We start from the raw sequence: 14964 nt of genomic DNA, 5'->3' as shown, positions 1-14964 counted from the left end.
AGGCTTAACATTAACTTAACCAAGTAAATTGGATTCTGAGAGGTCAGTATTGTATCTGGTTAACTACTTGGCAGGCGCTATTTTAAGCAGCTTGATGTCATTATGCTCCACAGGGAGTTTAGAAAGTTAGAGGAATGGTCTAAAAATGTGCATGATGAACAGGGATTATAATGTTGTAAAGTATTTTGAACTAATTTTTGTATAGCGCTTCGGGACTGTGTGAAGCGCTCAATATAAGTGCTGTTCATTATTATTATTATTATTATTATTATTATTATTATTATTAGGACATATGCTATTTAACAACCAATTATTATAATTACTATTAAAAGTAACGTTTACTTTTTATAAAGATATGTTATAATTTATATCCCAATATACTGTATGTGCCTTACAGGTTTACTCAATGAAAGCGACAATAATTTGAACGTTTGTCAAATTTAACACTCTGTATCAAATTTGAAAATTGTCCTAAAATTACTTTACTATTGAAGGCAGTGGACTATATTGGTAATTACTCAAAATAATTATTAGCATAAAACGTTACTTGGTAATGAGTAATGGGGACAGGTTGATAGTATAAAACATTGTGAGAAACGGCTCCCTCTGAAGTGACGTGGTTTTCGAGAAAGAAGTAATTTTCCACAACTTTGATTTCGAGACCTCAGATTTAGAATGTGAGGTCTCGAAATCAAGCATCTGACAGCACACAACTTCGTGTAACAAGGGTGTTTTTTTTCTTTCACAATTAGCTCGCAACTTCGATGACCAATTGAGCTCAAATTTTCACAGGTTTGTTATTTCATGCACAAAGTGAGAAGACTGGTATTTGACAATTACCAAGCATGTCCAGTGTCTTTAAATCTGTTTGGTTGGTTCATGAATCCTAAAGAGTTGTGCAAATACAATTCAATTCAAGAATACAAAATAACCTTGGCAAGTCTTCCACTTTGTTCAAACAAAGAAATTAAAGAAACTCAATTCTCTATTTTGAAGGAAGAAAAATATTCCGGTAAAGTTATTCAAAATTTCCGCGGCGAATTCCCATTTAAAGACAGTGGACACTATTGGTAATTGTTAAAGACTAGTCTTCACAGTTGGTGTATCTCAACATATGCATAAAATAACAAACCTGTGAAAATTTCAGCTCAATCGGTCGTCGAAGTTGCGAGATAAAAGTGAAATAAAAAACACCCTTGTCACACGAAGTTGTGTGCTTTCAGATGCTTGATTTCGAGACCTAAAATTCTAAATCCGAGGTTTTGAAATCAAATTCGTTGAAAATTACTTCTTTCTCGAAAACTATGTCACTTCAGAGGGAGCCGTTTCTCATAATGTTTAATACTATCAATCTCTCCCCATTACTTGTTACCAAGTAAAGTTTTATGCTAACAATAAAATTACCAATAGTGTCCACTGCCTTCAAATCTGTTAGGTTTGTTCATGAATCCTTAAGAGTTACGCAAATAACCCTGGCAAGTCTTCCACTTTGTTCAAAGAAATGAAAACAACTCATTTCTCTATTCTGAAGGAAGAAAAACATTCCGGTCGAGTTTAATATTTTGTTCCCGGCGAGTTGTTGTAAACCTGTGATGTCATGAGTGACATCATTTAAAAATACAAATTTTTTTTGCACAATACAAACCAAGAAAAGAAGAAAACAAAACTCTTCATAAAAAAAGGAATTCATGAATACTGAAGCTTTATTCAATATTGTGCAATAAAAGAATGAATTCTGGTAATGACTGAAGCAGTGTAGAGTGCTATTATTTTCTCCTGCCTGCTACAAATTGTTCATGTTACTTATTGGCGTCTCATGGCCAAGCGGATAAAAAAAAAACGCTCCGGCCGTCTTTTTACGTTCTGTTTTGTTTTTAGACACCCCTGCTCTTTAGTCTTTCATTTCAGGTAAAAAGTACTGTAAGTGAGCAACATAGATGCCCTTTTATTTTAAATTAAAAAATTATATACAGCTAAAATAATATCGCGGCAGAAATATTTGGAGGACTGTCACCTTTTCATTTACTCATAAATTCTGATTGCGAGCTAAGGATTCTCAGGAAAGTGAATTTAATATAATAACAATAATAATTTGGGGGGGCTAATCATCCTTACTCGTAGCTAGAGCTAAATTGCGAAGGACGCATCTACAGCGTGTTCGAAAAGCAAGCATGCAAGGGCGCCTTTGGCTGCCAGCCACATCAACCCATTACGACCATGCAGCACAGCCAAGATCAAAAGTGTTTGATTTTTCCAGAGGGCGAAAAACCGGATAGTCTGGAAAACCCTCGTGGCACAGCAGAGAACCAACGCACAACTCAACTCACATATGGCCCTGGCTGGAAATCGAACCGGGGTCACCTTGGTGAGAGGCGAGCGCTTTACGCACGAGTCAACCGTGCCACCCATAGGTCACTACACTAGTCAAGAACCCCATGGAGAGAAGTTAGAGATTCTTAAAACTCTTTCCAATATCACAACACTTCAAAGTTAAAATAAAGGCTTCCCTGAGATGGATTGAATGAGACCTCAAAATGAATCTTGCCTCCCGGCGTGACTCGGGGGTTACTCTTGATGAAATGCACCCCTTGCTTGGAGTGTCTGTCCCACCTTAGGTCCCTGGTGGGAGATGGTAGAGGGTGTGAGGGACCCGTGGAGATCCAGGTGTTCTCATCTATCTGGTACTCCATCCATAAGGCTATGCCATGACACAAGCCGTCCCTGAAACAAATGAGGAAGGAAACAGAAATTCAATGAAAAAAAAAAAAAATTCTTCAGTGGAGTCCTGTGGCTTAGTGGTCTATAGAGCACCAGACTTGAGCTCTTGGCCCAATTTCATGCCTCTGCTTACCGAAAGCAAAGAAAGGAATTCCACGCTAACATCAAGTGTATTTCATCGGTTAGCAGGGAACTTTTGCTTCACATTACAAGGCATTCTTCGCTTACTGCTCGCACAGTAAGCAGTTTCAAAATTTTGCTCTGAAAGAGTTTAAAGTAACGCGGTATTTTACACCATTTTAAAAAGAGATTCGAGACTTGTGATTTTGTCCATACTTTCACAAGGTCTCTATCTAATGGGTGCATCACGGAACTGAATTTGACCTTGGAGTCTCTCTTAGAGAACACTTGGAGAAAATCTACTAAAAATATGGCAAAACAATTCGAAATCTTTAATGCACTACTCACCCAAGGACTTCAACTGTTCCTTTTTGTACTACTGTATCGGTGGGTACACGCTGAGTGAAGTCAAACTCTGTAAGGTCAAAGTCCGCTGCGAGTGTTCGGCTCGGGTATTCCCACAGATGATGTGGCTCAGTTGCAGCATCACTGATATGTGAGGATCTCTGGGATTCAGAAGTGAAAAACAGAGCATAATAAACTGTGTAAAGCCTTGGGCCAATTCTGACTTCCTGGCCCAAGTTAGTCCTATCCTAGAGTGTGCAAGTCTCTTGCCAATTTGAATATTTGGAACCAAGTTGGTCCCAACCATGCATTATAAACTGTGCAAGTCTCTTGCCAATTTGAATATTTTGAACCAAGTTAGTCTCAACCATGCATTATAGACTGTGCAAGTCTCTTGCCAATTTGAACTTACTGGCCCAAGATGTTCACAACCATAAATTATAGACTTTGCAAGTCTTGCGCCAATTTGAACTTCTGTTGTCATATCAAAGTGTCAACGGTAAAAAAAGTGTTCGCTCGTTAGCATACTGCAATCTAATTGGATTTTTGTAATCACATTGGTTTATACTGAGAATTGCCAACTAGTGCTCCGCGTTAAGCGTGAATCCTATTGAGGGGGCAGAGCGATCATAGTGTGACAAGGCCGGCCGTTATTTCCCAGGGGGAACCCCAGCGAATAGCGTAGTGTGAGAAGGGCTGTGTTAGCTTTCCTCCAATGCTAAGCAACAACTTTAAAGGAACACGTTGCCTTGGGTCAGACGAGTTGGTCCTTGAAAAGCGTTTGAAACCGCTTGTTGTGAAATGCATATGGTTAGAAAGAGGTTTTAAAAGTAGAATACAATGATCCACACAAATATGCCTCGAAATTGCGTGGTTTTCCTTTTATCTCGTCGCCAAGCTCGGGCGGCCATTTATGGGAGTCAAATTTTTGACTCCCATAAATGGCTGACCGTGTTAGTTCGCAAAGTAAAATGAAAACCACGCAATTTCCAGGCAAATTTGTGTAGATCATTGTATTCTACTTTTACAACATCTTTCTAACCATATGCATTTTATAAAAAAACGGTTACAAACGCTTTTCAAAGACCAACTCGACCGATCCAAGGCAACGTGTTCCTTTAATTGAATACTCTGAATTAAAAGTAATTTTTTTTAATATTCCTCTTTACCTGCACAAGACTATCAAATATCCTAACATCAAAGCCCTCGATGTCGCCCACAGGAGCATGGAACTTCCACAGGTGCTCAAACTCCAGCGCCACACCCCTGAGCCTGGCACAGCATGGCAGTATGAGGGCGCTGTCCGCTAAATGGGACGCTAGGGCTGTCCTCGCGTACCAGAAGTGCAGATTGTGCCAGGGTAGGATGCTGGAGATGAAAAATGGCTCTCCCATCAAGACGTCAATCTGGAAGGATCAAGATACTTTGTTTTTATGATTTATGGGACCAATTCCTGCACACTCGGCAGCCACTGCCAGAAACACCGGGTAGACCCCTTCTCTTTACAATAAGTGTACTGGGTTCTTTTATGTGCATTTTACACAAACACACTCGACCAACGGCTTTACGTCCCATCCGTAGGAGGATGCAATAATGGCCAAGTGTCTTGCTTATGGTGTCTTGCTTATGGACATGAGTCATGAACTGAACCCACACTCTGCTGATCAGAAAAACATCAGAGCTTGAGTCCTGTATGCTTGACCACTAGGCCACGACAAAAGATACAAACTGCCAGTGTCCTGGCAAGGGTGGCGCAGCATGCATCCACTGCGCATATGGATTGGTCTATAGGACACCATAGACTTTAGCAGTGAAAGGCAGGGAAAGTTTCTTACTATGCCAGCATTTGATTAACCGATATTAAAAGAGTAACCAAGACCAAAATTCCAAAACAAACTTTTACCTTTTGACCTTTGAATATCTTGTTGGGTAATTCTTGAGCGTTTTGATTCAGGACATTGATGTCGTCGATGAGATTGTTGGACTTGATAATGTCTTCCATGACGCGACGACAAAGAGAGTTAGGCTCTAGGGTATACACCTACAACAAGAAAGAAAAGTGCTCTATTAACCCTTACATGCACCATTCATTTATGCAACCCCGAACAAAGATATTGACAAAATAATGAAGGAAGACCGTCAATATAGGGCTAACTAGCTCAGTTGGTAAAGCGCCAGCTCATTAGTCCGGAGGTCGTTGGTTCGAATCCTACTCTAGTCAATTCTTTGTTCAACCCCAAAAACCATTCTTTTAGTGATAAATTGAGCATATATTGACACATTAATTGTTTACCTTTTTTTTGCAATTCGCGCCAACCAGAGTATCCCTGGGTGAAGAGAATCAATTATAGTTAAAGACACTGGACACCTTTGGTAATTATCAAAGGCTAGTATTCTCCCTTGGTGTATCCCAACATTTGCATAAAAAAACAACTCTGTAAAAATTTGGACTCAATTGGCCATCGAAGTTGCAAAAGAATAATGAAAGAAAAAACACCCTTGTTGCACAAATTTTTGTGTTTTCAGATGCCTAATATACGAGGGAGCTGTTTCTCACAGCGTTGTATACTGCCAACAGCTCTCCATTGCCTGTTACCAAGTAAGTTTCTATGCTAACAATTGTTTACAGCAATTACCAATAGTGTCCAGTGCCATTAAGACTCTTGCTCAAGAACACAAGTGACATGACCGCGACCGGGATTCGAACCCATACCCTGATGACTCGGCTACCTGAACCCAAGTCTGATGCACGTAACTGCTCGGCCATGCTCAGCTCAAACACAGATTGATAGCCATGGGTTTAACATGGTTAAAAGAACAATGGCCAGAGCAACCCTAGGGTAAAGGATTGGCACCAGACTATTTGAGACACAAGCCTCAGTTTACACAGTAGTGCAGGACAAAAATGCTCTGTGCATATCTTTTACCTGTTTGGCACCCAGCCTTGCAGCTATCAGAGGTAACATTGAACCATCACTAATGCTGACACATAATGACTCTTTCTTAACCACCTGTTGAGATGACAAGATTTAAGGAAGAAATATCAATAATAATGAAGAACTAAAACCAACTTAGTATCAAGCTCAAAATCAGTTCTTGCTTTACCAACACCAATCTCTGTGGTGCAGACAATAAAGGAGGGAGCTTCATCGCAGGGCTAGAATTTTGGTTAAAAATCTAGAAGACCACAGGGCTTGCATCTCAAAATATTTACTAGACCAGAATTTGTTTTACAAGAAAGGGTAAGATAATTGTAAGAGAGGATTTATCTCATTTGTCTTTCTTATTAAAGGCAGTGGACACTTTTGGTAATTGTCAAAGACTAGCCTTCACAGTTGGTGTATCTCATCATATGCATAAAATAACAAACCTGTGAAAATTTGAGCTCAATCTGTCATCGAACTTGCGAGATAATTATGAAAGAAAAAACACCCTTGTGACACGAAGTTGTGTGCGTTTAGATGGTTGATTTCGAGACCTCAAGTTCTAAATCTGAGGCCTCGAAATCAAATTTGTGGAAAATTACTTCTTTCTCGAAAATTATGGCACTTTAGAGGGAGCCGTTTCTCACAATGTTTTATACCATCAACCTCTACCCATTAACTCGTCACCATGAAAGGCTTTATGCTAATAATTATTTTGAGAAATTACCAATAGTGTCCACTGCCTACTGCCTTTAAAGGCACTGGACACTATTGGTTATTACTCAAAATAATTGTTAGCATAAAAACTTACTTGGTAATGAGCAATGGAGAGCTGTTGATAGTATGAAACAATGTGAGAAGCGGCTCCCTCTGAAGTATCGTAGTTTTTGAGAAAGAAGTAATTTCTCGCTAAAATATTTGAATTGAGTTCGAGACCTCAGTTGAGGTCTCAAATTAAAGCATCTGAAAGCACACAACTTGTGCGACAAGGGTTTTTTTTCTTCCATCATTCTCTCGCAACTTCGACGACCAATTAAGTTAAAATTTTCACAGGTTTGTTAATTTATACATATGTTGAGATACACCAAATGAGAAGACTGGTCTTTGACAATTACCAATAGTGTCCACTGTCTTTAAGTATACTCAAAAGAATTGAAAGGTATTTAATAGTTAATATTTAACATTTTGTTCTTTGTGCATAAACTTGTCCCCATGGTTTACTTTATTTTCAACCATGTACAGCCAGCCGCCGGCAACCAACAATGTACAAACAAGCTATTGAATCTGGTACCGTACTACGAGATTATGACGAAGATGTGAATATCGAAAAGTAGCCAGACTATTTTAATTTGCATACATATCCAAATATTTTGGATATGCAAATGATCCAATACCAGGGTGAGAGAGCGGTCAACCTTGTAACCGCTCGACACACCCTGGGGACGAGGTTGCCACAACGCACCTCCGAAAAAGCGTGTCTACCATTGCCATCATTTTGGGAGTCGAATCTTTTGTGCATATGTGTGTGCCTGATTTTGACTCTCAAAATGGAGGACAGGATTCGCATGTGTGAGTATGCTGCCCGTTGTGGAAGGGGTCTATTGGTAACATCTCCAAACCTTTTGCAGAACTTGTGTATATTTCCCTGTTCGTGTAGCATCATTAAGCATTCCTATCCTTGGTCGGCTCCAGACTACATGGGCTCCACATCTACATATCGGTCTCTCGATGTCAACCTTCGGCAGTTCAGTGTGGCCGACATTAAACCACATGCTGTAATCATCGTGGGATAATGTGACGTGAATCCTCTCTCCTATCAAGATGAAAACAATATTTTTGGAGCGTTATTTTTGGAATATATTTATGTAATGTTTCCATTTTAACTGATTAGGGAATAACAGTGTGCTGACCAGGGCTCAAATGACCAGGGATAAGCACAAAAACTTGCTAAACACAAACAAGTCTTGCTGAAATTAGAAAAAAAACAGAAACTGCATGGTTACCTGCCAAAATTCTATAAAGTTTCCACTGTTGCAATTAGTGCCCCACTCATTTGCTAATAAGCAGTATTTTCTGCGGCCTAAACAGCTCTATGAAATTGGGACCCCGGCCCAAATTCATAGAGCTGCTTAAAGCCATTATACACTTTCGATAAACAGTATTGTCCAAGTCCCACACTTCGTGTATCACAACTTATATATAAAATAACAATCCTGTGGAAATTTTGGCTCAATCGGACATCGGAGTCGGGAGAAAATAACGGGAAAACCCACTCTTGTTTTCGCGTGTTTCGCCGTGTCATGACATGTGTTTATAACAAATCCGTAATTCTCGCTAACGAGAATTTATATTGTTTTACCATTTTCTCAAAAAGTAAAGCATTTCATGAACTAATATTTCAAGAGAAGTCTTTCACCATTACCTTCTGTAAACCCTGTAAATTATTTGTAAATCTGTGAACTTTTTTTTTTTTCTGTACCGAAAGGGTCCAATGGCTTTAAGCACAAAAAGTAGCTTAGAAAAAAAGTGTAAGGATGATTTCGCACCGTTATCTCTAGAATAGTTGTTTACACATCAACAGGTGGGCCATATCCTCTGTCAGCCCATTTCCAGCAAAGCCACCACTCACATTCCTGACCATCCCACCCTTACCCCCCACCCCCTGTTGACCATGACATCATCTCACTTCTACGTAATGATGTCACCAATCTTATGTTATTTCTGTGTGACATCATTTCTAAATTAAGAGTTCCCCCACCACCAAAATCCTAAACAACCTCCGGCCAACATTCACTCCGGGCCTCGACTACTCCTTCAAATTTCTCTTTACAAGAGACTTGCCTCTCCAACCTTTGAGCTAGGTCCAGCACCTCTGTTTCAATTGTATTGCTATAGTCAACTTGTAATAAACCAAGACCAGACCCAGACAATTGTTTCAAGTGTTTTCTTCAGTCGTTTCCACAACTCTATGACTCCAGTCCGCTAGCATCACATGTTTCTTCTTCTAGTAATAGTTAACCGGAGTCTTGCAATATCATCATATTAAATCTCTGTGTAACATTAGCATAGCAAAATTATGCTTAGAATAAGGTTACCAGCTAAACTACCATGTCATATCTACAATTTTTGAATGATATCCGGATCATTTCAGTTAGCAGACAATTGTTGAGTAATCTGTTGTATATTATTTCATGGCTCTGCTTACCGTATTGGCCTCTACTGTTACATTTACAAATGTCTTTAAACCCACCTTTCTGCACCTGCAGAGGTTGATCAAAGAAGTAGACGGCTTGCATCCAGTGATCTCTCCACTGGGCCTCTTCTCCATCAGGGTGGGCCCAAGAAGGCGCTGTACTCAACCGAATCTCACCCTTAGTGTCCATGCTCAAGTCCCACCACATGAAGATTCCGTGGCATATTCCCTCCGTCAGGACATCGGCATCGACGGTCGCCAATCCGCTCTCTCGGAAATCTCCACGACTGAAGTTGAAGTCCATCATAGCGAGGGGGGAGGTGATTGGCTGGAACTGCTCAGGTGACACCTGACTGAGTTGGATGTCGTGGACCGAGGCTGCCCCGGAGCAGGCGTCCATCTTGGCCGGGGGGTGGATGCTGCTGTGGCCGGGGATTTTGATTGGTTGGAGTTTGTGCCATTCCCAGATGAGATCTGATTGGATGACTTGTGCATAAACAGTCGCCGAGTGAGGGACACAGATGCAATCTTCCTGAAAATTGTGGAAGGAGATAAAAGTTATCATTGTTATTGAAGTCTGAATTCTGAAACGAACAGCACCAGTCCTAAAAAGACCGATTGCCTCAAGTGTTATGGATTTACATTAAGAGAGCATTAATCTGTTAATAGACCTCTTGCATAACGCCAACCCTCTTGGAATGCTGATGTCACACGCGCATGTTTTTCTGAACAAAGAACAGCTCTCATCAAATGATTTGCCTCCTTTGACCCCAGTGAGGGCGCTTTTTGACCCCAGTAAGGGCACTTTTTGACCCCAGTGAGGGCGCTTTTTGACCCAAGTGAGGGTGCTTTTTGACCCCAGTGAGGGTGCTTTTTGAGGTTGTGACGTCACATGCAAGGGGTCTTTAATAAGGGAATCAATGTGTGGTGAAGAGGTTTTCAACTAGTGGTTTAATCCCAACGAGGCCTTGGTTTTTGATAATTTTACCGAGGAGAAGTCGAGGTAAATTATCAAGAACCAGGCCTCGGCGGGTTTAAACCACTAGTTGAAAACTGATTGAACACACTTTGATTCCCATTCATAAATACCTTTTTGGTCAAAAACATCAACACTTTTTTATCAAAAAGTAAAATCAATGCAAAAATTATAATTGTTCAATGATTTCTTTCAACACAACACCCCTCCAGCTATAAAATGGTAAAGCCCTCCGCCGCCGTCGGGTAAACAACTCCTTTTAAGGGAATGCTGTGCGCGTCGCGCGTATTGCGTGATGTGGCACAACTGTTTCAGCTGTTGCTCTCGACCAATAGGAACGAAGAAACTGTCTTATAAGAGCAGGTGCAAGCTAGCGTGTCACGCTAATGTTTCAACACTTTTTACTGGTCATAAACAAAGGTTTATACACACCCACGTGACGCGCTCTCCACCAATAGGAATAGCAAAACTGTCTGAGGTATTTATGAATAGCATTTTAAACAAACAAATAAGAAAATAGAATTAGCTGTTGCAAATTGCTTACCAACCAAAAGGACCTATGGCATATAAACAGCCAAAAATTTGTTAATTGCCTGACGTTTTGACCCACAGAGTCTTTCTCAAAGGCCAAACAAACAAACAAACAAAACAAAACCTTATCTTCAACATCCATTCTAATGAACTATGAACAAATAGATAGCTGAGTCCACCTGTAATAAATGTCTGTGGGCGTGGAGGTAGGTTGGTACTGCCCCTTCACCGATCAATTCAGTATCGAATACCTCAGCAGGAAGAATATTGGCTCTATGAGGAATGTCCCCGTCTGAAATGACAAATAATATTGAAACAAGATAATTTTTTATGGGACTGTGTTGGGCCTCAAAATGTACACCAGACCACAGGTCCAGGCCAGTGTTTTTAGTGTCGGGCAAGTAGATACAAGTATACACGTTTTTTAAATCTTCAACTGTTTACTTTTAGTCCGGCACTTTCTGGCATGCCTACATTCTTGTTGGCACCCAGGTTGACTCAGTGGTCTCTTCCCTGCCTTTCATCTCTGTGGACCTGGGCCCATGGTTCGAAACCCAGCACGTAACCTTGCGTGTAGATTTGGGTTTTAAGTCCCTCCCTGATTGGGGACAAGTCAGAATTCTCTGCAAGAAGTTTCGCTGTCCAGTTTAGTGTCAAAAAGCATCCCTACAGCTATTTTATTTGAAATGTTTCCTAGATAAAAAGCTGGTGGACCAGTAAATTGACAAGCTACTGGTCCTGATGGCTAGTCACTAAAGATGTTAACAAATGTTAAGCCAAACCCTGTACGACTGTAAGCAGGCATGCAACTGCCCGTTGAAAAAAAAAAGAGGAACATTTTCAAAGGCACAATGCAAGTGCAGAGCGAGGCAGCCGAAACGCCACGGGACATGATACCCACAATGGTACCCTAGAAAGTGTTGAGGTTTATTATGCTCTTAGGTGCATCAGAAAAAAAAATCAAAAAGAAAAGAAAAAAGAAGAGCTGCATGCCTGAGTAAGGGTGTTGCTTAGGACGTCTTATATTTCAATGTATGATGACGGCGCAATCCAGCTATAGCCTAAGCTGTAGCAAAACTGCAGACACGGCTCAAGGGTAAAATTTTTTTTATTTGTTACTGAATGTCTCCTGATAAGTCTGATGTTTTGCAAGCCTACCTGGTCCAACTGTGACCTCTGTTGACCTTTTAGAGACCACTTTGATTTTGTCTGCAAAGCCATTCTCTGCAATGATTTTCTTGGCTGCCTCTGCTATTGGTTCAAATGCCTGTAAAAACAGTAATGAAAGATTCAAACTGATAAATTGAATAAAATGACACATGTTTAATTACTTAAATATGTTTAACTCTATTCAAACTTCGATTTTGAATACCATTTAAAAACAAAAGTTCCATTCAACAATAAGGCTGAGTTGAAAAGAACATTCCATTTAAAAAAAAGAAAATTCTCACCACTGCACAAATGCTAAACATTCATTGTCTGTTTTTTATGACATCTGTGCTGTCTTTTCTCATTTTGAATATTGTGAACAAAATTCTAGTACATTTAAGCAGCTCTATGAAATTGGGCCCTGATAGGCCCACTTCCATAAAGTTTTTAAAGGCAGTGAACACTATTGGTAATTACTCAAAATAATTATTAGCATAAAACCTTACTTGGTAACGAGTAATGGGGAGAGGTTGATAATATAAAACATTATGAGAAAACGGCTCCTTCTGAAGTGACGTAGTTTTCGATAAAGAAGTAATTTTCCACGAATTTGATTTTGAGACCTCAAGTTTAGAATCTGAGGTCTTGAAATCAAGCATCTGAAAGCACACAACTCGGTGTGACAAGGTTTTTTTTTTTTTCCATTCATATCTCAGAATTTCGACGACCAATTGAGCTCAAATTTTCACAGGTGTGTTATTTAAGCAGAAAATACTGCCATACACCAAGTGGGAAGACTGGTCTTTGACAATTACCAATAAAGTCTACTGTCTTTATAAGCAGAAAATACTGCCAGGCAAATATTTTTGCTGAGTAAAATATGAGTGGGGCACTAGTTGCAACAAAGTAAACTTTATGGAATTTTGGTTGGTGTATTTTCTGCTCAGCAGTTTGCCTGTGATTACAGGCTTTATGAAATAGGGCCTTGACTTGGTTTACCTCACACGCATGGACACTGTCTGCCCCACTTTCTGCCGACATCATAGACAGTAGTCCGGTTCCGGTACCGATGTCTAGTACATTGGCCTTCTTCCCTCTCTCGTGCATGATTCTAATAGCTCGTCTTATGCCTTCATAGTATTTTTTATTCTGCATAAAAAAAAGGACAAAGTAGAAACATATAATGTAGTAGTTCTAGTGTCAGCCAGTAAATGTTTGACCAGACAAGTCTGGCATTTTTTTTTCAACTAGGCCTACATGTAAGATAGACCAATATTTCACAGTGTAACATCTTGAAGAAACAAAATTATTTTAAAATAAATCATTTTTTTCAAAGACAATGAGATAAATTTTCCCTTCAATGTCTTTGTGCTTGTCTGGTCTCGTTAAATCACTTTTAGTAATAATTTTAAGCTATACACAAGTACGGTAGCCTTTTTGGATATCCCCCCCCCCAATTCTAGTTGTGATAACCCTCCCTCTTCACCGACCATCAGGAAGATGGAGGGTTACGATAATCGCAACTATCCATATATGAGCCCTTCTAAGGGTTCGCAACCATACCACAACTCACACAGAGTTCTCTAGGGTCGTTTCTATGAACGATACATACCCTTTCATCGTCGTGGAGCATATCGGTGTAAGCCGACCGGGCGATCTCCTGATGATAATCGTATGTGGCGTCCTCAACCACCCATTCATTGCTACCAGTCATCGGGTTGACCCTTGCTAATAAATGCCGCATTTCTGAAGTCTCACTGGATGACATGGAAATTGCCCAACGTCTTGTATTGGAGATGACTCGACGAGTAAGTGAAGATGTGTACATCAAGAGAATACAAATCTGCAGAGAGTGATAAGGTAAAAAACTTGGAATTAATGGAAATGTATCGTGCGTCACGGAGGTTTCGTACAAAGAAATAATCCAGGGGTCAGTGGAGGGAAAGAGAAGGAGAAGTCGTCCAGCAACAACATGGACGAACGACGTAAAGAAGTGGACTGGACTTGGAATGGCAGCTGCAGTGAGATCAGCAGCAGATCGAGTACTTCTAGAAACTAAGGCTCCCCATTATAGTTTCTAGAGGAGTAGATCGTAGAAGTACAGACACAGATGGTTGGTGTGAACTTGTGATAATCATTGCATCCAAATTTGCGCCACTAGACTGAACGCGTGCGCCCAGCCACAGTGCGGAAATCTTCAAATTTTCTGAAGCAGCACTTTAAAGGAAGAAAAAGAGAGATATGTTTGGACTTTCGGTTGTCACTTTTAAAATTAACAGCAATTATTATAGAAGCCCACTGGGAAGTCCAGAGCTTGCAGCAGCTTTCCATTGTAAAAACATTTTGAGAAATATTTCACTTCGAAGTATTGTGATTATGAAAAAGATACAAGTTTTTATCCGTCAAAAATTGAAACTGAGAAGCGTACTGTCAGTGTCAGAAACATTTCTCATTCTTTGTACTTCTCATTTCTCATAATTATCAATATTAAACTTCTAACTATGTATTATAAAACGAAGTCAATAGTAATATAATTTGGTAAAACATTAAATAAGTATAACATTATTAATTAATGATTAATATTATTATAATTACAAAATCATATTGGGTGCGTTCGTTTATGCTTCCCTGGGTGAGGGTCAACCCGGTGTGTGGCGGATTTTTTTTCCAGGACGAACGTGGGTAATTATCTGCACACGTTTGTCCTGGAAAAAAAACACGCCACACACCGGGGTCGACCCAGGGGAGCTAATCGAACGAACGCACCCACTGTGGTGTTTCACTATCATTAATTAGTTTGACAATAAAAATACTTAAATTATATTTTTATGAGACAACAGCACACTCTCTGTTCAGTACTGCATAATAACTTAGAGTAAGGACAGACCTGGGGCGTGCGGTGGGCACTAGCACTGTACATGTCGTATGCATAGCTCATAATATTAAACATGTAATATTTTATACAAATGAAATGAGGGGTACGTTACCCTTCTTACAGTTCTCTTCGA

At 40.0% G+C, this 14964-nt stretch overlaps 1 protein-coding gene across 1 annotated transcript; it reads right to left on the bottom strand.

Moving 5' to 3' along the window:
• Positions 1-2458: 2458 nt before the first annotated feature.
• LOC117289749 (protein arginine N-methyltransferase 7-like) lies at positions 2459-14896 on the bottom strand. Its single transcript, XM_033771015.1, has 12 exons — positions 14844-14896; positions 13569-13799; positions 12956-13105; positions 11966-12074; positions 10987-11099; positions 9358-9832; positions 7727-7920; positions 6111-6194; positions 5087-5224; positions 4353-4589; positions 3187-3344; positions 2459-2721 (listed from the first exon to the last, which is right to left on the bottom strand). The coding sequence occupies exons 1-12, from the start codon at positions 14892-14894 to the stop codon at positions 2475-2477; spliced, it is 2187 nt and encodes a 728-aa protein (XP_033626906.1). The 5' UTR covers positions 14895-14896; the 3' UTR covers positions 2459-2474.
• Between the last annotated feature and the right edge of the window lie 68 nt (positions 14897-14964).

Source organism: Asterias rubens, chromosome 4, assembly GCF_902459465.1.
Source record: "Asterias rubens chromosome 4, eAstRub1.3, whole genome shotgun sequence".
NCBI classification, from domain to species: Eukaryota; Metazoa; Echinodermata; class Asteroidea; order Forcipulatida; family Asteriidae; genus Asterias; species Asterias rubens.
Note: the sequence above shows the minus strand (reverse complement) of the source record. Positions and strands in the feature narration are given on the sequence as shown.